The 25,899-nt window shown below is 38.8% G+C and overlaps 1 protein-coding gene across 6 annotated transcripts in view; it reads right to left on the reverse strand.

The window, feature by feature from the left end:
* The window catches only part of FNDC3A (fibronectin type III domain containing 3A), a 129,249-nt gene that overhangs the window by 100,048 nt on the left and 3,302 nt on the right, over positions 1–25,899 (reverse strand). For 5 of the 6 annotated variants that reach the window (XM_067292000.1, XM_067292008.1, XM_067291989.1 and 2 more), the window contains exon 2: positions 10,687–10,815. In XM_067292000.1, coding sequence (XP_067148101.1) covers positions 10,687–10,788 — 102 coding nt within the window. In that variant the 5' untranslated portion in view covers positions 10,789–10,815. Of the gene's footprint in view, positions 1–10,686; positions 10,816–25,899 lie in introns of those variants that run through there. The other variant, XM_067292058.1, reaches the window with a different exon arrangement.

The following is a 25,899-nucleotide window of genomic DNA, read 5'->3' on the forward strand; positions in this document are numbered from 1 at the left end:
TGGTCTTGGACTTTGGTATTCTGGTCCTGGCTTACTTGATGCACGTGTCCCACAAAGAAGATGATCAGTCAACATGACTAAGTGCAGGACACTGCTTAGACATTACTGCAGCCTTTCAAATCTTGCTGAAAAAGGAATGCAGACCCAAACTGTGTCCACTTGCAACAGATTGCAGAGAGGAACTGGGCTATCTCAATACTTGTAGCTCCAGGCAACTTGCACTTTCTCACCAAGAAAAAAGTGCACAGATCTTTAGTCACCTTGCTAAAACAAACAACAAAAAAGATCATCTTCTAGATATGCTTATTTCTCCCCATTGACTATATGGGAAACCCAGAGCAACCAACTTGGACTTAAAAATCTGATTTTCAGATGTCATCCAATCTCCCAAATGTCAGTATCTAAAGAGATTCATTCCACAGGGGTGGAAAACCTGTCTCAAATCTCTTAGGATGAATCTATTATATCAGAGAAACCAAAATTTATCTGCAAATCATATTATGCAACTGAAGTCAGACACTTCAGAAGAAAAAGAAGACTATTCAGAAAAATTTTATATGAGGATAGTTCATTCTGTGAGTTTCCATATTGAATATGAATAGGAAAGTTTGAACTACGCATCCTTCATTCATGTTTCTACATTTATTGTTTTTAGACAGTGAATATTAAAATACATGTATTTGGATGCAAATATAAGCTATGCAATAAATCTGACGTTGCTTCTTGCTAACCAAGAGCAGCACTCTATTCACACATACAAAGCACCTGAGAATTTTGAATCCTCTCACTTTTTCCTTGGAGTAATGATGTTCTCTTCTAGAAATTTAAAACAAGTTTTCAGTGCATCTGCAGTATATTTAAGATATTTTTCCAGGACGAATTATCACACAGATCCATTAATCAACACTGGAAAAAATGCAGCTCGATGATCAACTTTTGTAAGCTGGAGCTTCAGCATTATATGCTGAAGACTTCCAATGAACTCCAGTGAGCACAATTCAGGTGCATTTCAATGTTATGAAGTCACTGAAGGATGAAGGAATAATTGTCAACTAAAACCAAACTTAATGAATCCTTGAAAGGAAAAGTTAAAGACATATCTGCTAATTCAATAGAGCTTGGGGGAGGGAGGGAGGCAGGGAAACACAATGACAGAAGCAGCCATGCATGTACTCTATGAATTCAACACACAGACGAAGGAAAGGGAAATGGCACAACATGGAAAGCTGTGAGAACAGTCATAACTGTATATGTTGTTAAACTTGACTTTTAACACAGATTTTCTCATCCAGACTATAAATCATATGCAGTTCTAGGCTTGATTTTCAGCAGCAAGGCAAAAACAAAGCAAGCTGGAAGCTGATAATGTACCATACGCTTTCCAGAAACAAAAGTATCAAAACTAAAACAGGACAAAACATTCAGTAACCTAGTTTATATCTTCATTGTATCTCTGCTGTAACTCCACATAGGTAAACAAATAATCTGAAGGCCGAAAGAAAAAGGGGCTTCTCAGAATTATTTTATTTTTATAGTAGTCTAGTACTCTGCTTTCTGAAGACTTCTTCCTATGATAACAGGCTAATACCAACTTCAAGGTCAGAAGTCTTAATATTTAAAGAAATTGGTTTTGAGAAATACTAACTTTCAGATTTAATGCTAAAGGCCTATTTGAATTCAAAGAATTCACTTAAACTCACACACACTATATATATACACACATATATACACACACACATCTATATACAGCTATCTATCAGTTAATGAGATTAAAAGCAAATGGTATGTTTCATCTCAGTGCTGTTTGAATAGTTTCCAAAAAAAAAAAAAAAAAGTCCGCTTGGAAATACTTTATAGGATTCATGTGTTTTTTTATATCCCACTAAAATGTGGGCTAGGACTGAGGATTTCTAGTACATGGAAAACCTGGGGCTTTTTCTGCCCAAGTGAAGGCTTTTCTCCCTGTGATTTGATATCACTTTGAACTGGAGATAAACAAACGTGCTCAAAACTTGAAGTTAATTTTAACTTCTCAGTTGAGAGCACCTAATGAACAGAGGGAGCCTGAAAGTCTTGAATGTCCTAGTTATTACTGAGCTTACCACTGTTTCCAGACTCCCTGCTGCAGAGAGGGAAGCAAAGCCCAGCTTAAAACAGAATGTCCCAGCGGCTCTGGGATCACCAGGGCCCTTCAAGAGCCCACATTGTGGGAAGCTTCTGGAATTTTCTGGATATTAAAATCCCAAAGCCTCAGGACAGGCTCTATCACAAAAATCCTGGGTTTTAGGCTTTCTAACAACACACTGGGAGCTGGCATCTAGACAAACTGCTGACTCCCTGGGCTTTCAGACTCAACTCTATAGTGGTAAGTCTGCAGGCCTTCACAACAGATCACTTTTTTTTTTTTTTTTAAACAAAATTCTGTTGCACCAAAGAATTTCTGACTGGCTCACTGATAACAAATAGTGCCAACTACTTAAATATTTGCAAAATAAAGTCTGAATGCAAAAATCTGCTTTTGTAGAGATTTGCTGACTACATTGGTTGCCCACCAGAAAACAGATGCAGGATTAAGGTCTGATGATATAATAAGAGTTCTACGTTTCACTATTAGCAAGTTAACTCACTTTTTTCATTGCATTATTAAGTCCATAAAGTAGAATGTTAGACATTTTTGCATTCAGTCCGTATCCCTGGTTGATCACAACATGCAAATAATAGACTTACACAAGTCTTTCTCAGGTAGAACTTTAATAATTATTACTTACATTAACTTGCCAGATATTTCTTGGGACACTAATTTCTCAATTTGTTGTTTTGATTTCCATGAAGAATGTACTTTTCATTGCCTCTCAGACAGTAATATTAATAAGCAGGAGACCTACCTCCAAATATTGAGACTATTTCCTAAAAGAAAAATTGATAAAGGACCTAATTTTATGTCAACATTTGATTTCTGCTACAAAGTTAATATATATTAAAAAAAAATTAGCCTTACAAATAGAATAATTACATCAGATCAGACCAAAGGTCCATCTAGCCTAACATCTCACCAGCAACAGTGGACAAAGGTTGGTTCCTAGAGAAGGATGTAGGAAGGCAAGCATATAGTGATACCTCCCTAGAACACTTGCCCCGTTTCTAGTTGCTCTTGCCTCTGATGCTTCCTAAACAGAAATACTGTCTTTCTATTCAACAAACCTGAATGAATTTTTACTCCCATGAATCTCTTTAATTGCTTTTTGAGCTTGTATAAACTTCTTTGCCATCCAGTGACAAGGAGTTCCACAGATTAACTATGTATATAAGTATATACGCTATAAGTAATGTATATAAGCTTATATTCTTGCTTATATGTATTCTCTTGCTTATTTTTAATTCACTACTTGCTAGTTTCATTTGATGTCTCTAATGTTTGCTTTTTAAGCTGCCACTAAACAAGGACCTGATAATTGTGTAGAACCACTATAACAAAGACTTTGTTTGAGTGTTAATCATCAGCTGACAGCCCATCACCATGTACATAGAGTTAGGATCCCCTCTCTACAACCACCAGCATCATTTTGTAGTTATCCATACTGAATTCTATCTGCCAGCTTATTGAAGATAACAGAAATGCTAATTTAGAAAGCTTAGAGAAGAGGGAGTAGAAGGAAATGATCCTGTCTATGTTAACATATGAAAGCTAAATCCACTGCGCAAAAGAATCATCTTATTGTTATAAGAGCTTAAAAGGAAGAATGTCCAGCAGGTAGAAAGCAAAAGTCAAAGTTCTCAGCTCTGCACCCTCTTCTCCAAGAGAAAGTCCAGCAAAAAATGTTTAGCAATAGCAAGGAGGAAATATAGACTCTGAAAATCCCATTAAGCACCTCAACCTCCAAATAAAGTTCAGAGGATAAGTGATCAGCTTCACAAGCTAGAAGTATTACTTTATTCCTGTATCTCGTTGATAAATAAAGCTAACTGAAGGCCAGACACTGTGTGGCCTATTCCTCAAAGAGAAGGAAACAATTAACAGGTACTGGGTTACTCTGAGTGCTATCTACACTCTTTGGTAATAAAAAGGACCAAGTTTTTACAGGGATGTTTCACTTGGCCACTCTTAGCTTTAATGGGAAGATGAAAAGATGATTCAAAACTTCAGGGTCAACAATTTACCCAGTTGTCCTGGAATAGTGCTGGGTGCAGTAGAAATCCAGTGTTAACTGAAACAATTCAACTTCACAGTCTAATATCAAGAAAACAAGGTGTGTATTGAAGTAGTTTGAATGTTTTTGTTTTCCTCAGTCATGAGTTTACTTCCCCGCACCAAATCATGACTTATGTAACCACACGCATTCTTCCTGCCCAACCTCAGCGATGATGAGTAATGCCTCATTGCAAGAGTTACCCTTACATGAATAATCCCCAATCACTTCTGTCCTACAGGCCAGTCAGCCTCACCTGCATCCCTGGAAAGGTGATGGAGCAGCTCATCCTGGAGGCCATCTCCAAGCATGTGGAGGACAAGAAGGTGATCAGGAGTAGTCAGCATGGCTTCACCAAGGGGAAATCATGCTTAACCAATCTGATAGCCTTCTATGATGGAATGACTGCCTGGGTAGATGAGGGGAGAGCAGTGGATGGTGTCTCCTTTGACTTCAGCAAGGCTTTTGACACTGTCTCCCATAACATCCTCATAGACAAGCTCAAGAAGTGTGGGCTAGATGAGTGGACAGTGAGGTGGATTGAGAACTGGCTGAATGGCAGAGCTGAGAGAGTTGTGATCAGTGGCACAGAGTCTAGTTGGAGGCCTGTAGCCAGCAGTGTCCCCCACGGGTCAGTACTGGGTCCAGTCTTGTTCAACTTCTTCATCAATGACCTGGACGAAGGGACAGAGTGCACCCTCAGCAAGTTTGCTGACGATACAAAACTGGGAGGAGTGGCTGATACGCCAGAGGGTTGTGCTGCCATTCAGAGAGACCTGGACAGGCTGGAGAGCTGGGCAGAGAGGAACCTCATGAAGTTCAACAAAGGCAAGTGCAGAGTCCTGCACCTGGGGAGGAATAACCCCATGCACCTGTACAGGTTGGGGGTTGACCTGCTGGAAAGCAGCTCTGCTGAGAAGGACCTGGGAGTGCTGCTGGACACCAAGTTAAGCATGAGGCAGCAATGTGCCCTTGTGGCCAAGAAGGCCAATGGTATCCTGGGGTGCATCAGGAAGAGTGTTGCCAGCAGGTCGAGGGAGGTGATTCTCCCCCTCTCCTCAGCCCTGGTGAGGCCACATCTGGAGTACTGCATCCAGTTCTGGGCTCCCCAGTACAAGAGGGATGTGGCACTACTGGAGCAAGTCCAGTGAAGGGCTACAAAGATGATTAGGGGACTGGAGCATCTCTCTTATGAGGAAAGGCTGAGAGAGCTGGGCCTGTGTAGCCTGGAGAAGAGAAGGCTGAGAGGAGATCTTATCAACGTGTACAAGTATCTGAAGGGAGGGTGTCAAGAGGATGGGACCAGACTCTTTTCAGTGGTGCCGAGCGACAGGACACGAGGCAACAGGCACAAACTGAAGCACAGACGCTTCCATCTGAACATGAGGAAAAACTTTTTCACTGTGAGGGTGACAGAGCACTGGAACAGGTTGCCCAGAGAGGTTGTGGAGTCTCCTTCTCTGGAGATATTCAAAACGCGCCTGGATGCAATCCTGTGCAATGTGCTCTAGGTGACCCTGCTTGAGCAGGGGGGTTGGACTAGATGATCTCCAGAGGTCCCTTCCAACCTCAGCAATTCTGTGATTCTGTGATTCTGTCCTCCTACCAAGTCTTTTCAGTCTCACTTTGTTTCTATCCTAACTCCTATGGATCATCTCCAAACTTCATTCCCAACCTTACCACCAAGATTTAAGGAGTATATTACCCTTTCTCATGTTGAGCATAGTGATGAGAAGGCGCAAAAGCATTATTTCTGTGCTTAACAGAGAGAAAGGAGCTAATGGACTTTATTCTCTACTCTTCCCTTTCCCCAGTTTTGTCCTATGAGACTAACAGTATTTTCCATGGGACACAGAAAGAGGAGATCTCCCACAGCAGCAGTGAATGACAGTGAATTGCATATGAATGCCAACACGGAAGTCCCAACATATAGGTTAAATTCCTCATGGTTTCTGCCTGAACACATGCATTCCTCCAGCTTTGTGGATTGTTTTGTTTTAAAACATGATGAAAAGCTACAGCTTTAACCTAATCAGGCACTTCCACTGTTTGAAGCATATGACCTTTCATCATAACATGTTCAAATATTTGTACTACTATTTCAAGTTTAAATTGCTAGAACTTAAAGTATCTGAAATTAATTATCTTGAAGATGTGAACTGTTCCAGAAAAGGACTGAATGGTCCATATCCATTTAACATCTCAATTTTGCATTCTGCCACAATGACCACACAGTACATTTAAATCAATTTAAATCACAATAATTAAAATAATTAATTCTGGTAAGATTTATCTTTACATATGAGTTTCTTTTTTTCCCCTATTTTAAAGTCTCAGCCGTTTCATAGCTGAACAAAAATTCACAATTTCTGCCATGAAAGAGTGAGTGAGTGTGCATATATGTATATAAATAGTATTTAAATAAGAACTTCTTTCCAGTCAGGACTAAAAGTAACTAGAAGAGCTAGAGTGCCACCAAAACACTATAAAAACAGAACACAGACAAAACGTGGTTCTGAATTTTGACTGCGAGAACACAAGTTCTGTCAGACTACATATTAAGTTACCAATTATGCAATTCAACACCATGGTGCTGTTATAAAAGAAACTAGAGAGGCAGTTTTCATATTTTCAAGGATGCATCCCTGCAAAATATTTGTGTAGGGTAGCTAAGCATGTAGAAAAGTTTTTCAGAAAATGTGAATATCTCAATGATGGCAAAAGAATTCACTGTCATATTCTAGAACTCATTATGGCAGTAACAAGAAGTCTTTAGTACAAAAAGCCATGAAGCACAAAATGATATTAATGCATCTATAGTACCTCAAAGAGATACACAGTAACTTCAAAAAGTTACAGGAAAAATAAAGCATACAATGGATATTTAGGTTAAAACATTTTTTAACAGATATGAAAAAGGCTAAAAGTTACAATGCTTTGTACTTGCTTCTCGAATATATCATACTTCATATGATAGTGTATCCTGCTTCTTTAATGTCAAGATATGCATAATCACACAAAGGCCTGACCTTCCTGTGGCATAAGTCTTAATTAGGCAACCTAGATAGAGTAAGCAATACCCGTAATTCTGGATTTCCCAGTTTCCAGACATAAAAAGCATTTCCATTTAGTGATGGTTTCTAAATCACCGGACGTAAAAAGGGTTTCCAGTAGTTTCCTGCTACTAAATAAATGCATTTGCAGATTTTTCATGAGTCATGTATTAGATGCGAAGAGAGAAATTGAAACTAATATGCAACTTTCATCAGTCATTGTGGAACACAAAATGGTAGGCAACATTGTGGCATAATTGTTAGCTATCATGAAATGAAGAAAGATGATTTTCTTTATTCACCACTGAAAACCTGTCTAATGCTCTCTGTAGTTTTTTTTTTTTTAAACACTAACATTATCAGTTCCACTGTAGATGATAATACTCTTAAAGAGCAGTTGCTAAAAAGATACCTACAGCATATATTATGTTTTTCACTTAAGAAGATTAACAGAAACTCCTACAACTTCATTTTTTGATCAAATTCTTTGCTTGTTTTCCAGTTTTAATACTGATTGGTAGCAAAAGAGAGGCAACATTTTCCTTTAATGAAAAAAATGTCCCCAAAAGAATACTTAAGCACGGACAGATCTGACTCAAGATTCTGAACCATGACTGAATAAGCTGGACAGTATAGCTTGATCAGTCTTATTTTTGGAGAAGACAAGTAATGCATACTCTCAATTACCTTTGAAAGGTCATGGTGATCAGGTGAGGTTCCTGAGGACCGGAAGAAAGTAACTGTCACTGCTATTTTCAAGGAGGGCAAGAAGGAAGAGCTAAGGAGCTACAAGTCAGTCAGTCTCACCCTAAGGCCTGGGAAGGTGAGGGAGCACATCTCCCTGGAAGCTGTTTCCAAACATATTAAAGACAAGAAGGCAACTGGGATTATACAGCATGGATTCACAAAGGGGAAATCATGCCTGACACACCCAATAGTCTTCTATGAAAAAGTGACTAGTTTAGTGGATGAGGGGAGAGGAATGGATATAGTTTATTGCGACTTTAGCAAGACTCTTGACACTGTCTCCCATGATGTTCCTCAGTGACAAACTGATGAAGTATGGACTACATAAACACACAGTGAGGTGGACTGAAAGCTAGATGAACTGTCAAGCTCAAATGTTTGTGATCAGTGGTATGAAAACTATGCAGAGGCCAGTCTCCTGCAGTATGTCCCAGAGGCCAATACTGAGTCCAATACCATCTAACATCTTCATTAATGACCTGGATGATGCGGCAGAGTGTACCCTCAGCAAGTTTGCAGACAAAAACAAAAGTGGAGGAGAGGCTGATACACCAGGTGGTTGTGCTGCCATTCAGAGAGACCTCAACAGGCTGGAGAAATGGGCTGATGGGACTCTCATGAAGTTCAAAAAAGGGAAGTGCTGAGTTCTGCACCTGTGGAGAATAGCTCCATGCACCAGTACAGGCTGGGAGGTGACTGGCTAGAAAGCAGCTTTGTAGAAAAGGATCTAGGAGTCCCGGTGGACAAGCTGACCAGGAGCCAGCATGTGCTCTTGTAGCAAAAAACTCTAACAGTGTACTGGGCTGCATTAGGAAGAGCATTGCCAACAGGTCAAGGGAAGTGACCCTTCACCTCTACTCTATACTAGTGAAGCCGTATCTGCAGTGCTGGTCCGGTTCTGGGCTCCCCAGTGTAAGGGGGACATGGAGGTACTGGTGCGGGTCCAGTGAAGGGCCACAAAGATGACTGAGGGATTGCAGCATCTGACACTCCGGAAGAGGATGAGAGAACTGGGACTGTTTAGCATCAAGCACAGAAGGCTCAGAGGGGATCTTATTATCAGCATGTATAAACACCTGACAGCAGGGGAGTAAAGACAACACAGCCAGACTCTTCTTGGTGGTACCCAGTGAAGTAACAAGAGGCAACAGGCACAAATTGAAATCCAGGAATTCCACTTAAACATAAGTTATTTTACTGCAAGGGGGATGAAACAAACAAACCTGTTTCAGTGTCTAAGAGGACAGTGTTTGTCCAAGCCCAGAGAGGCTGTGGAGATATTCAAAACCTGATTGGACACAGGCCTGAACAACTTGCTCTAGCTGCCCCTGTTTGATGGGGGGGAGGTTGGGCTATATGATCTCCAAGGTCTCTTTCAACCTCAAGAATTCTGTGATGCATCTATAAAAAGCCTTAAACAACAACAGTAAGAGGAAAAAATATTTTAAATGGTGGTGGCATGCCTAATTTTGTGTAGGCATGTTTTATTCCTTTCTGTTTGTAAGGCTTTCAAATTGAATTTTTCAAGGTAGGACATGTAAGAAAATAGTAACTGTTCTCTTGCATGTTGCAGATGACTACTTCTGAATATTAGTATTTGAAAATAGACTTTGGAGAAAAAGCAAGCTGGAGTATTTCATTTTCCTTCTTCTGGTATTTTCTGTTCACATATTTATTAACTGACATTTATCAAACTCTTCCTCTGCATTTAAGTTTCACTTATGCTGCAAAAATCTCCCTGCAGCCCAGACCTGATCTCAAGCACTGCTGCAATCCATTCTCCAGTCTCATTCTAAATCTCTTTTGCAATTTTTTTACCCTATAAATTAATTCCCCTTTCTTATGATAAAAAATTACTTCTTTTGTATAAATGTGAAACACTGGAATAGTAGACTAGAAGGGACTTCCTAGATCATCAACTCCAGTCTCTTCCTTTCACAGGCAATAGTCTCTTAGTCTATTCAGATACTTCAAGCCCCTTAAAAATAATTATTTTTTTACCCCTTTCTTTCCATTGGAAGCTGTTCCAGAATCATGCTTTTCCAGCATCTAAAATGTTCTTTCTAGCCTAAAGATCTGGAGAATTCCTATTTTTTCTTTTGCCAACACTTTGTTTAGCTTCTCTTCCTCTCTGGAGCTGACCTTTCTGAAGTATTCCGAAACAGGGATTGTAAGTCCTTCTTAGCTATCATTTTGTTAGCCTAAAACAGTCATGCTATTTGAGTAAGTGTTTAGGTAGGCATAAATAAACAGAAGAAAGTCCCACCATTCAAGATACTCAGTTGTGAACAAGATCCAGTCTAGAGGCCATAGAGTTGTTAGCACACATTGTGCCTGAGCTAATAAGTCCTACCATAGGGGGAAGCTTATTAGCCTTAACAAGGTCGCATGCTGATGCAACTACATGGCTTCTGAATTAAGACTCATGCATGGCTGGATGGCATGGCAGCTGTCTGCTCCCAACCTTACAGAAAAGTGTTCTTTTACAAGACAGGTTTTCTGCTTTGTACTCCTTACAAATGTCTTCACTGCACCAGTTCTACCTTGAACTCATCTCTACAAGACACGCATGACCAGAATTGCACAAAAATATTCCAGATAAAGGCTTACTGACTTTTAAAGTGTCAATATGTCACTGATGCTGTTGAAAAGAGGGGGGAAAAAAAGAAAAAAGAAAAAAGATATTTAAGTTTCCTTACCTGCTGTGCTCCATCCCCACTAACAATAGGGGAAGTTAGAAGAGGAATTTCACTACTGATAATTGGAGTGGTATCCAGTAATGGTGAGTGCTCTGCCATCATTGGTGGTACACTAATTCACAAGTTCACCTGCAAAGAAAAGTTACTCAAATGGTTAAACTATATAAATATTTCTGAATAGTTATCCTTCAAAAACAGTCTCAAGTATTGCTTTTTAAAAGTCAAGTTTATGAAATTAAAAATAGGTCTCTAAAATATGTTTCCATAACACATTTTAAAGCTTACATGCTTGCTGGAATGTTTTGCTAGCCAGTCCAAGCTACATCCATACAGAGGGTAGGTTCAGACTCCCTCTAGTGGCTGAACCTCAGAAGAAGATAAATCACAGTATTCAAGCTAAGACACCTGGATCTTTCAACTTAGGCAAAAGGCTTGCTTTAGAGTCAAAGTTTGACTGGCCCTGCTGACAAAACATGTACCAGAAAGAACTGAAAATACGCATTTGCCTTAAAACTTACTTATATAGTGTTCCTGTTTATATGAAACTGGTAAAAATTGAGATCTAAGAATAGAGACACTTTTTTTTTTTTAAATCACCAACCCACTTTTTTTTTTTTTACTATTAGATCAAACAAATGCCCTTTTAAGAACAACTCATTACTGTGAAATGTTTAAGTGAAATGCAAACGAACTAAAAATTCTGAGCAATTGTATCCCCTGACATTTCTGTACTTTTAAAATATATTTAACCCCTGAATTTAAGCAGTCATTTTGATGCCCACTGGCCCTTTAATAGCTTTACCAGTAGCTAGAACTTCCAAGAGAAAGGTAATGCCTACACACACACATAAGTGTAATTCTCATAACTATACTATAAAAAGCCTGCTAGTGCAAACTGTAAAGATACATGAAATCTGATGACAAGAAAAAAAAAATAGGCAAGAGCTCCACAAAAACAGTGATCCATGTCAACTCCAACGGACAAGTGTCAAGCAACAGCACAACAGAAAGCAGACTTCAACTGAAGGTTCCTGTTCATTACATTAACAAATCATAAATAATGGCTTTTATGCTATTTAGGGTGCTACTGCTATATGAAACCTGGCTAGAAGAATTAAGACTAAAAAAAAAAGCAGAAGATTAAAATCTTTCCATATTGGAAATGTGTCTTATGAGTCTAATTAAGAAAATAATGTTTCTAAACTGTTTTCAAAATTCTATTTGAAGTTATACTGACCTACCTTTTGAAATATAAACATGAATGTGAAAATTAAAAATCAACAAGAACCAAGAAAATATATCTTTAAGAGGGCAAGAAATGCGGAAAGTTATTTTTGAGATTCCTTAACAAAACAGAAAGAAAAAAGGACAAAAAAGAATTCGCTAAGGGCTTTGCATAGTACATTCAGAATTCTCATCAGTTAATTGCATTTTGTGTTTACCAACTGTAACCAATAAGCATCTCTGTTCATGAACATATAGACAATATACTTGTGTTTGTGTTGTATGTAGATGTTTGTTAAGCACAGTTTGCAACTTCCTTTAAAAGAAGAGATACCCTACAGAATTCAAGGGGTGATAATGCTAGCTTTAGGACACTGACTTCAGTCCCAAGTGCTAGCAATGTTATTCGAGCAGCTGAGAGCGCTGCTGTTACAACTTGCCACATAGGAATGCATTCTCTAAAACAGCCTCCACCCCACCCAAGTGACTGTTTTTCACTTGCTCGCTCCTCTAAGGCCAAGTTGGCTGTACATTTGCTGCGGGCTGCAGGGTGTAGTGTAGAGCTGTTAGTACCAAAGGCCCCATGCAAAATAAAGACTTAGCATTTTCCAGAAAATGCTTAAGTAATAAGGCACTATAACCCTCTCATACAGCTACACATACACAGAGTGATTTAACCATTTCTATGCTGAGGGTTGCCCTACTATAAAACTATGAACTTGGAAAAAACTCCCCTGCAATGATTTTAAAGTATACCAGGAAAGTAAACAGTACTTAACTTACAAAGGTTAAAGCTGGAAAAAAAAAATTTAAATCCCTCTGGGTTAAGAGTCTTAAAACCTAACTATGATTATATAAGAATTCATCACCACTTATGCCAAGTCATTTATACCTGTTTAGCCAGACTAATTAGTCTCCCAAGGAATGCGGACCAAGTTTTATATTCCTACCTTACTTTAAAAGCTTTCCCACTCATCAAGAAACCCTCCAGGCTACAGCAAGTCTCCACCACTTCTGCAGGTGGCAGAGTGCTGATGAAAGTTATTTGGATCATCTTTCAAGCCAGCAAGCTTGACAGGGAGCTTTCTAGTGTGTTATCCAATGACTGCTTAATGTAAAATGAACAGAGAGCCTGGAAGCAGGGGGGAGAGTCAGGGCCTCCCTTCTCCCATGACAGGTACAAGCAGGCCCCTTCTCACCGTCCCTAGATCTTACAGCTCCAGCCACTTTGCCCTCCCATTTACACAGTGCCACAGACAGGAAGGCAACTCCAATACTCCAAGCTGAAACAGTCCAAACGTTCTCCAGGACAACGTAGGCTTGAATTTCTCAGGTTTAAGTTGAATCCTGCTCGTTATTCCCGGGCCACCAAGCTAATGACTAGCCTGTTATATAAAGTAGCACCAACCTCCTTCATCACACGCTAATTTTTGACTGATTCCTAACTTATGATGCACTTACTGCTATCACCACATATTAGGCATAAATCAAAACATGTCTATCAAATTGGACACTAATGAGAATTAAACATAACCCAAATGCATTTAAGTATGACAGCCATGACAACTTGTTCAGCCCTTCCAAGACCGGAACAGTCCTGGACATACAGAACAATTGGCCTTGGATTCACTCATTCACTCTCTCTCACAAAGGCACTTAATTTAATTTGTAAAAATAGTAATTTAAAAAAATAAATAATTTTAAAATAATTGATTTGTAAAAACGAAGGTACTACAGGTGTATGGGTATGTATTCTCAGGTGGGTATTCTGCAGTTCGCCCACAGACTCAGGTGCCTTAATTGGGACTCAGCTGAATTCCACTTCTGAATCCAAGAGTCTGATTTATTCTAGAGATGAAGCACCACTGCTCATTGATACACCTTGACAGGAGGTTCTGGGTAGAGTGTCATTTCTGACTCCCTCTACACCAAAAATGAAAGCGATTTCAGAGTCAGACAGGTAGCAATCTTAAAAACAAACAAAAACAACAACAACAACAACAACAACAACAACAACAAAAAAACCAATGCTTTCTCAACAACGCAATAATAGATTTCTCTGCAATGCCACTGAACTAGTCTCGAAGACTACAGGATTAAATTTCACGCCAATGTGGGTCTGTTACGTGTGTCACCAGAAGGCTATGCCCTATCACTAGCCAAGAAGCAGCAATCTGCACCAGTCGTGCATAACATGGTCAGTTGGTAAGACCTGGTATGTCCGCCACTTAGAGGATAAGCCTTTCCTTCAGCTTTGAGGATAAAATAAAGATAGATAGGAGTTTGAAAAAGGGGAAGTACTGCACGGCAGAGGGAGGGGAGGCTAGACAAAATAGACAAAAGTTTGGCATCAAAAATGGCAGAAATGTTTAATAAGCGTATCTTGGAAATAAGCCCAATTCTATTGTATCAGAGTGAAGATGTCAAATAGGCACCGAAGACACAGCTTTTAAGTCAGCAGATCCAGATAGCTTGCATCCAAGACTTTTAGAAGAAATCCATCTCTAGATCTTTGGAAAAAACTTCCAAACAACTTTTGAGTCCTGGGAAAGTTTCAGAGGTCTGGGAAAAAAAAAAAAACCTTAATCATATATTAAATACTTTATTTTAAAAAGGGCTAATGGGACAATCTAGGCCTGTCAGTCCAACAGCGATCTGAGGCCAAATAAGTTAACAGTTGATGTGGAATGTTATTTATAAAGAGTTAAGAAAGAAATATGACTGACAAAAAAAAAAAAATCTTTTCCAATTAACTTGATGAGAATTTTCTGGTGAAGTGTCCTTGATAAAGATACTGGTAAGAGCACTGGTGTAATAGTCTTAGACCTGGCTCGGCATTACACAATATTTTGCCTGAACAAAAGCACAAAATAGATATTACATAGATTAAAACCTGACAGCTCACCCTCAAAAATGTAACTTTAAATACAGAATTATTAAGCAGGTAAGTACCTAATAGGAAGGGAAGGTATCAGTTCTTGGTTTCTCATTTCTATTTTTTTTTTGTCCACTGACTTTATTAAAAAAAAGAGGAAATCAGAAGGAACTCTGGGAATAACAAGCCATGGCAGTGATAAGAGTAAGTAATTTTACTACACTAAAATTGTATGAGTAGCCTGACAAACTAGACATAACCAAAGGTTTTAATACATACAAAGGTAAAATAGGTTTTTCAGAACAAACAAACAAAAAAACCCAACACAGAATCAAGTCAATCCTGCAATGAGCTGATTCTGAGGATGGGATAATCAACCTGAACGGCCAGATAAACACAAGCTCCCCCCAAAGGCTATCAACATTGATTATATCAACAGGTGAACATCATTTAGCAACAAGGAGGATATTTTTTCTGCTTCTGTCTGCAAATAGCTACAAGCTCTACCGGACTAGTTTAACAAGCTGTCTCCAATTTGCTGACTTAAAATTGTTGATATCTGTTCAGAAGAGTAATTAGAGTGATTACAACTTTGTGAAAATATTGTTCCATATTGAAAATACTCCTGGAGTTTGGCTATTTATTTTAAACATGAGCACCAGGGCTGCTTTTGTAGATCTGGATGTAAGGCCTGAAGAAGTTAACACTCCACCACTGACCACCTCCCTTCAGCTGAACACTGGAAAAGACTACTGAAGCAGACACAACACAAGCTGGAACCACACTGAAGGCAAAGGATGTGCATACCATAATTTTAGTCTTACTCTGGGTAAAACTGCTCTGCTAGCTCTGGATGATACAACTGCTTTTCAATTCCATCAAGTTTCTCAATATACCTAGGATACAGTGAGGTCTTGAAAGTGAAACAAGAAAAAAGTTTGTATTCAGACATCAGGTAAGGCTAGATCCTACAGTCTGCAGAACCACTACAGAAAATTCACTAGTCTACTGTTAAAATTTCCTGCACCACTCAAAACTAAAGGATGCAGCAGCCTTCAGAGTGGTAAAATAATAAAATGAGATAACTAAGGATTTATCTTAAGGCCAATTCAGTATGCCATTCTCATGGTCATTGTAAAATGAACCAGACAAGGAAGACAACACATGAGATGAACAGATAGATAATACACTGTTGCTAAGCACAGAAGCAGATGAGATGTAATTTTCTGCTGGTGGTGCATTAAGGCAAGGTTATTTAGAAGCCTACACTGACTCATGCAAAGCAACAACTGCTGCATGAACAGTTATCTCCTTTCCTGTCTTGGTACTGAATATACAGAACTAGTAGTAGCAATTCAAAGTGTAATTCAGGATTGCAAACTCAGCTAACACTGTTCTTTCAGTACCCTCACTGAGTCCGTCCTATGGTTCAAGGGAGACGTAGGGTCTCCCGAGTTTTCAGCCAAGCTGGGTAGGCTAATGCTTTGTAGATTTAGGTAGCAAACTCCCACTGCCTCCCAACCAAACTCCTATTCATTTCCCTTACCTTCCTATGATGGTAAAGGAAATTGGAAAATGATGGTAAGGAACAGACCTTGAAAGAGATTTTTCTGAAGGTTATCAAAGCTGAAACATGAAGGCATATGAACTTTCTTGTGCATCAGCCCTGGAGAGTCTCTAAACAATTCATATACAATAACATTACCGAGTGGATCACAAGAACAAGTCATAAGGCTAAATGATGTTAAGGCTCAAAGGCTGAGTTAAACTTGCTGTTAAGTAAGTATGTCTTCCTGAACTGTAATGACAGTTTAACTCAGTCCTTATTGACTTCAGATTTGGTACTTTAATGTTCCTGTGGCACTACTCACATGTTCTAAAGAGATATACAACACTGCTGATTACTCAATCATCTGTTCATTAAGGATTAAAGAATATTACAAGGCTGAGATCATTGGGCACTGAATTTCCTCTGCACATGGATCAGCATTTCCACTTCCAAGAGACTAGCAGCTGATCTTAACGATAGCCTCTTTGAAAACACACCAGCAATAAATCAGCTGGATCACCAAAGGGCAAGAACACATGAGTCAGCAGCGTGCACCCTTGGAGTGCTGAAGACTAACAGGGCACTGGGCTGCACTAGCAGGAGCACAGCCAAGGGGCTGAGGGAGGCAATTATTCCCCGCTGCTCAGCGCTCACGAGGCTGCAGCTGGAATACCGCATCCAGTTTTGCTCTTCCCCAGCCACCTGCTCGTCCTCAGTCTATGAGAGATGCTAAGAGACATAAAGAGGGTTACAGGGCTAGAGCACGTGCTGGGCAAGGAGAGGCAAAGGGAACTAGAGAAGAGAAGGCTGGGAGTCATCTACCTGCAGGATGCCACAACTTGAAGGGTGCGCACAGACAGCTGCAAACCAAACTCCTCTTGGCATTGCACAGCAGAAGAAAAAGCAGCGAGGGTTGTAAGCTGCAGCACAGGAAACTCGGACTGGCCACAAGGGGGGAATCCTTCATGATGAGCGCAGTACAGCACTGGCACAGGTTGCCCTGAAAGGCTGAGAAATCTCAATCCTGTGGATACTCAAAACCTGACTGGACAAGGCCCTGAGCAAGCTGAGCTATTTTGGAAGTTTGCCTAATTCAGCCCTTGCTTATATCAGGACCATCTCCAAAGGTCTCTTTTGAGCTAAATTTTTTATATGAATTTGAAAGCACAGACCTCTGAAAAATAAGTCTGTAATGCCAAAGTTGAATGGTTTTCATTAAAGCAGAACCCACAGAGAGGTGCCACTAGTTTGTCTCCCAAGCCCTTAAACACTGTGATTATTTTTTGGATTCTCAATTCACAATTTCAAGGCAGTGACAGTAATAATCAAACTCAAATTAAAAGACTTTGGAGGACATACCATAGTATACTGTCCATAACCGAATTATTTTATACTCTGCCTTTCTCTTAAGAGAAGGAAAGGGAACAGCTTTAGAAGATAATTGCAAAACAGAAGTTATAGTTTTGTATGAAACACCCAGCATAAACAGGCCTTACACCTTCATTGGGTTTTAAGCACTACTATGATAAAAAAGTGTACTAACAGTTAATAATGCTGTGTACAAAAAAAAAAAAAAGACAGACTCATTTTCTACAGATTTGCTGCTTCTGGTTACTGAGTTTGATACAAAGTCCAATTAAATGCCTTTCCCACAACTGGAGCACTTATAACGCCTCCCCAGTGGATTCTCTAGTGTCTACTGATGGAGAAATTTGCATAACTTAGTTTTCCTCAATTTTTGTGATTTACAGAGTGCTTCTCCTCTACCTGCCTCCTTATTTTCACAACACTTTCAGAAACTTAATACTCTTTGACATCCCTAGATCTGTCAAATCAGATGACCAGCAGATACATAAATTATTAGGGAAGAATACACACAAAGGCCTTGATTTTTATGTGAAGTGAGGGTAAAAATGTAAGCAGGGAGAAGACAAGCAAAAGTGTCTGATACAGGTGCAGAACAAGGAACACCCTCACTAAGTGTTGCCAAGTCGTATGGTGATATTACATTAGAAATGGCAAAAACAGGGGCACTCCAGGATTTCCTTATGTCAGTAGTGCAGTTTAGGACATGCTTGAGCTTGCATCACTCTGCGGCTGCCCGTCAGCAGTTGCCATAAGGCGGGTTTTCCCGGGGGCGCTTGGCAGCGCAGTGCGTTCCTTCCTCAGCTCCGTTCTTCCGCGGCGACCTTCCTCCAGGACAATCCACAAGTCACTTCCACAGGCCCAGGCAATTTCCTATAATAAGGCAAAGCTTCTCTGCACAAGAGGCAGCACTTTCTAGATTTTGTCAAAGACCAAGGAATGAACACAGAGTCAAAGATCTCCATAAAACCATCTTCCAATTCCAATGCACGATATGCTTTGATTTGCCTTTTCCAACATGAACACAGCAGGCATGCTTTAAAAATAAGCATCTTTGTAAACACCTTAAGTGATAAAGCCCAGTTTTATTTAGATTAGTCTTGCATCTGACTGATTCTTCTTTTTAAGAAGATGCAAGCTACAGTTGAAACTTTTCCTGCAATTAAGGCATTTAAGTGACACAGTGAGCCAAGTCAATTTTTTGGTATCTATTGCAGGATAAACTTATCTTTATTATTTATTTCTTAAAAGATTCCTCCTGCCCACCCATTTGAGACTTGTAAATAGTATTACTGAGATTTCTTCCAATCTGCCAAATCAGCCAACCAGTTCAGAAGTCATCAGATGGGGCGGACAAACACAAGTGCCCAAGATGTACAAACATGCTAAAATGGGAAAAATCTGAAAGAAATACATCAATGCCTCCCTGAGGAAAAAATAAAAGAAGAAACCATATGTGACAGATGTTAGTCATGTCACTTAATGCACTGCTGGAAAGAGCTCAGACACAGGGATGTAGCTGGTGTAGAAAAATATTACAACATAATTAGCCAGTGATCCATACGGTTCTACCTGAGCTATTAAAGTTATGAAGCACTCTGAAGAGAGTTTTGTTTTGTTTTAAAAATCAGAAATTACAGTTTAATTTTTTTGCAGATTTGCTATATTTTCAATTACCATATTTTCTATTCACACATTTTCAGATGTGTGAATTAGAATATACCAATTTTTGTTTTTTTAGTTCTCCACTAATTATTTTGATTAATATGTAGTTTATTTAAAAGATGTGCCTTGCTCTTCATAAAGCATTTTTCCTGTTTTAGAAAAAAGGTTCCTGGAAAACTTGATAAAACATTTTTCTAATAGCATGGAGAGACAAATTGCTATATTTTGTTAAAAGAAAGATGTCTTGTGGAGCATTTCTATTTGACTAATTTGACAATCGCCTTTTAAATGATGTGAAGCTGAAACTGGTATTCTCCTCAGCCCCATTATTTGAGGCATTAAAGTTGTAGCAAGGCAGAATATATATACAAATTATAAAAAGTATAGTTTTGTAAAGTAAATCAAAGTCTAACACTTCCAATTACTAGAAGCTAAATCAGAATAGTTAAAAAATGAGAATATATTGCAAAATATTTTAATAAGCTCTGAAATTCCTCATAGGAAAAAAGAATCTATGACCTCTACCATAAGGAAGGAAATAGTTTGTCAGTAGTTCACCAGTGATGTCACAGGTTTCCACTAAACACTGAAACCTCAGAAAGAAATCCTGAGATGTGATACTTACCTCTGGGCATCCTTTGTTACCACTGGAAGGCAAACACTAACAGTTGTAATATGATTACCATGAAAATACTGATTCACAAATGCAAATTGTACTCGGATAGCTGAAATAGTTACCGGAACTAGTTCTCTCCCAACGGTTGCTGCCTGTTCTCAAAGCAAAAGTAGCCAACCCACCACAAAACTGTAAACCTTAGTGTCTTGGGAGTTTAGTATAGTAAATCAATACCTACTTCAGGTTACCTTTATATTTCAGGTTGTGAACTGCAATGATTTAGGAGCAGCTTCAAGTGCTGTTCATGCATTCATGTCATGGGTACTACAACTTATATGAGAGGCACAGTAGATAATAGGAAGCACTCCAGCTGTTCAAGTTTAATGCATTTTTATTTATGAGCTGGCAGTTTTTGAGTCTGAGCCAAAAGAGGATAAACTCTTACTAACAGTTACTCTAGAAACCCAGACTTTTGAAGGTGAAGACTACATAAAGAACTAGACATTGATAAACCAGTCATATGGAAAGGGCCAATATATTCATGACACTTCTCTACTTCTTGACTTAAGCTGTGAAACGCTTGAGTGTTGGTATCAAGACCAACACAATGAAAACTACCTGAAAATACCACTTACTGGTTTTAAATGTTACTACTATTAGATTCTTATTAAACCCTCTGAAGACTGTATCTGGATGAACTACATATAACATATTTATATCTTGAAGTTATTGCATAAGGAGAAATCAGTACTTTCCAAAGATTTGCCCCTCCCTCATACACCTTCAAAGAAAAGAAGCCTAAACAGGTTCTGTAAGCTTTAGAAAGAGATAGCAGTAGCCATTTCACAAATCAGAGTTTATCTGTTCATCTTACTCACACCTAATTTGATAGTGTGCATTTTAAAATCAATGAGTAAGTGTCAGCACCAGAGTATAAAATTACCCTTGGTCTTTAGCAGTCACATCAGTCTGATCCACTGCCACACATGGCTTGTGAGCTATAGTGTGGCCTCCGTTGTCTTATGGAGACAACTTTCTTTTAGATACTCCAGGGGAAATATCCTCAAAAACAAATGGAGTGAACTACGTGGTGCATTTTCTTGCACCATTTGTAAATGCAGTGCAATTCCACTTTACACTTCACCAATCTAAACTATAGGGCTGTTTTGTTTGTTTTACATGCTTTTTATTCCCCAAAACTTCCCTAAACTCTCCCAATTTTACTCTTATACTAGCTAAATTAGCTTCTTCTAAGCTTCTGCCAGAACTGCATTTCCTTCAGTTTATTTTCTGAAAATCATATGGGCTCATAAACATCTTGGCCTTTGCCAGTTAACCATTATTCTTGCCTTCATTTTCATTTAAGAACGTGTTCATTTTCTGAGAATGCAAGCAAATTTGATGCCAAGCATCAAGCTACTTCCTTGTTTGTTATTGGCTCCCTCTTTTTAGTAACTATGAGCAGTGAGGACAAATTTTCAAAGTAATAATTTTTCATATGATTCCATTATAGCAAACTAAAAACCTGTATTTATTTTTATTCATGTGATGTAACTGGTCGCTGAGATAAATTTATTGCATAGAGACAGCTGCCAGTGCTGGAGCTACAAACAAGAGTGCATGATTCAAGAAGAACCAGTAGCTCTTAAAAAACTCTTACAAAACAGTTCTTTCCTGCTTGTTCTGAAAAATGAAAACTATGCTATACAAACCTAAGACGAAACTGGAGCAACGAAGCTATAAGCCTAACAGCTGCAATCGTAGATTTTAAGATTTCTCTCCACTGATTCCTTTGAATATAGATTGTTTCAGGAAAACCTGTAGGTCTCTACTTCCATAAGGAACAGGATGATAGCACAGAACATGACAAGCCAAGTCAGTCACTTGAAAACTACAACCCAACAGTAAGAATATACCAAAAAAGAAGGGGTTTTGAGGCCTAACAAACATATCTGAAAGATGTTGTTTTATGAAAACTTTAAACTGCCATAATCCAGTTCTACTAAATAGTACTAGCAGCTCTCACGCTTGTGCCACTGCAAGCAACTGGCCAACAACATGGTGAATTAAACTGGAGGACAGATGTAGTTTAAAATCAATCTTACAAAAGTTGATGAGTTTTAACCTGGATCAGCTGCCTGAACCATTTCACTGTGCAGCCATGCAGATGTGTGCCAGCCATAGGAACAAGCAGCTAGAGAGGTACCGCTTCTTTCAGCGCCAATGCATAGCATTCATGAAGCTACAGACTACAAGAGTAAAAAGGGTCAAGAGGCAGTCACCCTGGCAGGCGCTTCATTTCCCTGGATATTAAGATATTAAGCTTAATGACAACAGTACCAAAGCATTTACTTGCATGCTGTAAAAAAAACCAAAACAAACAAAAAACCCCAAAACAACAACAACCAAGCAGGGTAGTCAAACAGCATCTCAAGTCGAATGTAGTTCTTGAACATTAAAAATGCTCCTCCTGCAAAGGTTCCTCCATGGAGGAGCCTCTGCAACTACAGAAGGGGAAGATCAGCAGAACAAGAGCAGGTGCCGCTACTGGCTGCTCAGAGGATGCTAGCAATCCCTTCTCCCATGTGCCACCCCATCCTCCACGAAAGGTTGCCTAGTCAGTCAAAACGTAAGCAGACCAGCTAGTTTGACTGCCCAGCCAGAGGACACAGCTGCTCTCAGCTTCCTACTTTACACCTTAAACTGTAAGGTTTCTTCTGAATAGTTCTCAATTCGTTAACAAAAATAAATCCACAAAGCTAGATATACATCTGTTTGGAGCTGTATTGCCGTGATGTACATAATTAAATGTACTACAGTATTTTTAAATTTTATTCCCTGAATTACAGTAATTTATCCTTGCCATTGAAATGCCAGGATTGAGTGGTATGTGCATATATGCTGCTATATGAGGACAGTCAAGTTATGAGCAAGTCTGAAGAAGTTAAATCAAATTGCCTTTCAGCTGCATCTAACACTGATCATCTTCAACAGTCACTATTCACTTCTGCAGGTTTTCAGCCCTCTTTAGTGTCTTCAATCTACCTTCCTACTAGACTAAACAGGTGAGGCAACAGTTGTCCTAAAGCATGGTCTTCTCTACTTGCTTGTTAGATTCTACAGGATTTGTAGATGCATGATAAGTCCTGTGGTTAAGGATGTTTACTCTTACTCTAAAAAGTCCCCAAATAGCCTATTGATAGGTAAATTGAAACATTAGCAAAATACAGTTACAGTCAAGGTTCTCTCTCATTGCCAAGATATTACAAGTCACCTGTTTTTGCTTTTGACATTCTTATGCTGGTATACAGACATTCACAGTTTTTACTCACAGCTTTGTTTTTAGCTATATGCACGCTTTTCACTCATCCTTGCTACTTGATTTGCTACCACCTTCTAGAATGTGTTTCCCCCACCCCAAGAAAAGCTGATCTACTAGATATTTTTGTTGCTTATGACTCAGTTTCCTTCTGTCAAGTCATCTAATAGGTATAGTTCTTCTAGTTTAAAAGGAAAAAAACACCCAACAATAAAACCCTACAGTCTGAAAACTGGAAGTTAAAGCAGATTAAGATTTACTTTGTAATCAAAGGAGTGAGATACCATACTGAATATCCTACATTTGCAAGGGGAAATGAGAAAACACTTGGCAGTATCCCATGCCTGTAGGTTCTTATATGCTAAGTAAAGTTTGCCCAATGTACAAATCCAATGTCTGTAATAAGGCCAATCTCAATACCATTTACAAAGAAGTATTTACTTATGTAAGCAATAGTCTTAAAAAAAACAAACTTTATTTTAAATATAACAGTGATGTTCTGGATTTGGTAAGTTTATTTTCATGTCAGGATATTCAAGAGCAAGAGATATTAAAAACTGAGCTTCACAGATCTAAATGCAACCAGGGTATTTATCGAGAATAAAAGCACCTTAAGAACTCTCATGACAAAGGTAAAGTTAACATTTTTGTGTCTTTACAGCCCACTTACTGAATCAAGCTAGTATCTACAGCTACCGCCCTATAAATACATTTCAGCCTTGTCACTCTCCCCATGGACAATACTTCAATGGACAATATTTTCCAGACTTTGATAAAAATTGGGATTTTTACTTTTTTTTTTTTTCCCTTCCTCAAATCACAGAGTGGATCAGTTCTGTTGCCTAAGTTTCAGGAGTCGTGAAACATAGTTTTTTGACAATACTATACAAGTCCATGTGTTGCCAGGAAAATAGAATAACTTGTTTTAGTGCTGTAGCTGGAAAGCAGAAGAGAAAGATTTATCACAGTTTAGAAAGTGCTGGGCTTCTCTCTTACTAATGGACTATAAGAACTAAGCTTACTGGTTAAACTGGGATCGAAAATTTGTGGGCATTTTATTTTTTGACAGCTCTTTCTGTATATGCCCAGAGTACTTAAATATGTAATAAGGGAGAATATTTTCCATGGCCTCTAAATGAAGAAGTTTTGCAGCATGTGGCTCTCCCCTTTTCTTATCTCCTAAATGCTTCAGAAAAATTCTGAGAGTAAAGCTTAAGGGGGAAAAAAGCACAATATAGGCATATTCAACACTTTAACAACTTCTGCAAATTGCTGTTGGTATTGTGTTTGGCACTCAGAACATTAAACCGCAAGAGAGGGTACCAACACTAACCAAGGTGACGTTTTGACCTCAGAAAAGAATGCAGAACAGTAAGACAAGAAGCTTCAAGCATTCTGAAAAAGCAAAAGTTTAAAGGGCGACAAAAATATAAATTCAAGTAAACAAACTGGAGGGTACCCGGGTTGGTCTAGTGAGACTGAGGCCAGCAAATGTGCTTGCCCCAGGCAAGAAACGGCAGAAGTTTTTTAAGAGCAGTGAACACAGAGAGAGAGAAGTATGTCTAGTCTAACTCAGAAGTGCTGTGAAGATACCGACAGTGAGTATGCTGTTAGAGTTTTAGTAAAGGGTTTGGAAAACTGAAGGATATTCCATTCCTGAGGTACGACAACAGTAAACAGAAAAACATTCTACACCGATACATTCATGAAGGGTAGTTACACAGTCCTCCACACAGCTGTACTGTCAAAATGAAGACCAACAGCTTCTGCATCATGTATGCTAATCAAAACAGATAATTTATTCAAGAAAGAGTACATCATCTAGTACATGAGTACAGACACCTATTACATGGGTGAGGCTAGCATGAAAAAAAACCTAGCAACAAATCATACACTATTACTAAGGGTCTGGCAAATTCCTTTTCCATTTATATTTTGTTAAAGTTATCTAAGAGAGCTTATTAAAAAAAAAAATTTTTTTAAACTGGTTACAGACTCAAGAGTATGTGAAGTGGGAACAGGACCAGATCTGGGGGGAGAAATGGACAACAGGCTTCCAAAATATTTATCCAGTCTGAAACTAAATGCAAATTTACTAGAACAATTAAAGGTGAAAACCTGCAAGAAATGTTATGTTACTTTGTAAACATTTGCTACCCCTATGAACCCTACAAAATAGAGGCCCCAGGATGACAATCCAAAATGGTACTGGAAATAAACAAAAACAGTAAACTTTATGGATAGACAAAGTTAAGAAAAGGACTGCTCCAAGTATATAGCAAAAAAAACAAGCAAAAAATGATCATTTCTGTAACACAGGAAACACCGGCTCCATGAACAAAATAAACATTGTTTGTGTTTACTGTACAGAAAAAGCAGCTATGTACTCATTCCAAATTGTTATCACTTTTCTGAGATACAAGCAGTATCTTCTAGTTAAGCTAAAGAATTGTCAGTGCAAGTCAAATCTATTTTTACTAGATCTGGTCTTACAGGAAAAGCAACGGCCAACAATTCAAGTCATGTACTGTAAATTGCAGCTAAGTTGGATTTTGCTACAAATTGATTAAATATGCAATGGCAATTTTCTCAAAGCCAAC

This window comes from Apteryx mantelli, chromosome 1, assembly GCF_036417845.1.
Source record: "Apteryx mantelli isolate bAptMan1 chromosome 1, bAptMan1.hap1, whole genome shotgun sequence".
NCBI classification, from domain to species: Eukaryota; Metazoa; Chordata; class Aves; order Apterygiformes; family Apterygidae; genus Apteryx; species Apteryx mantelli.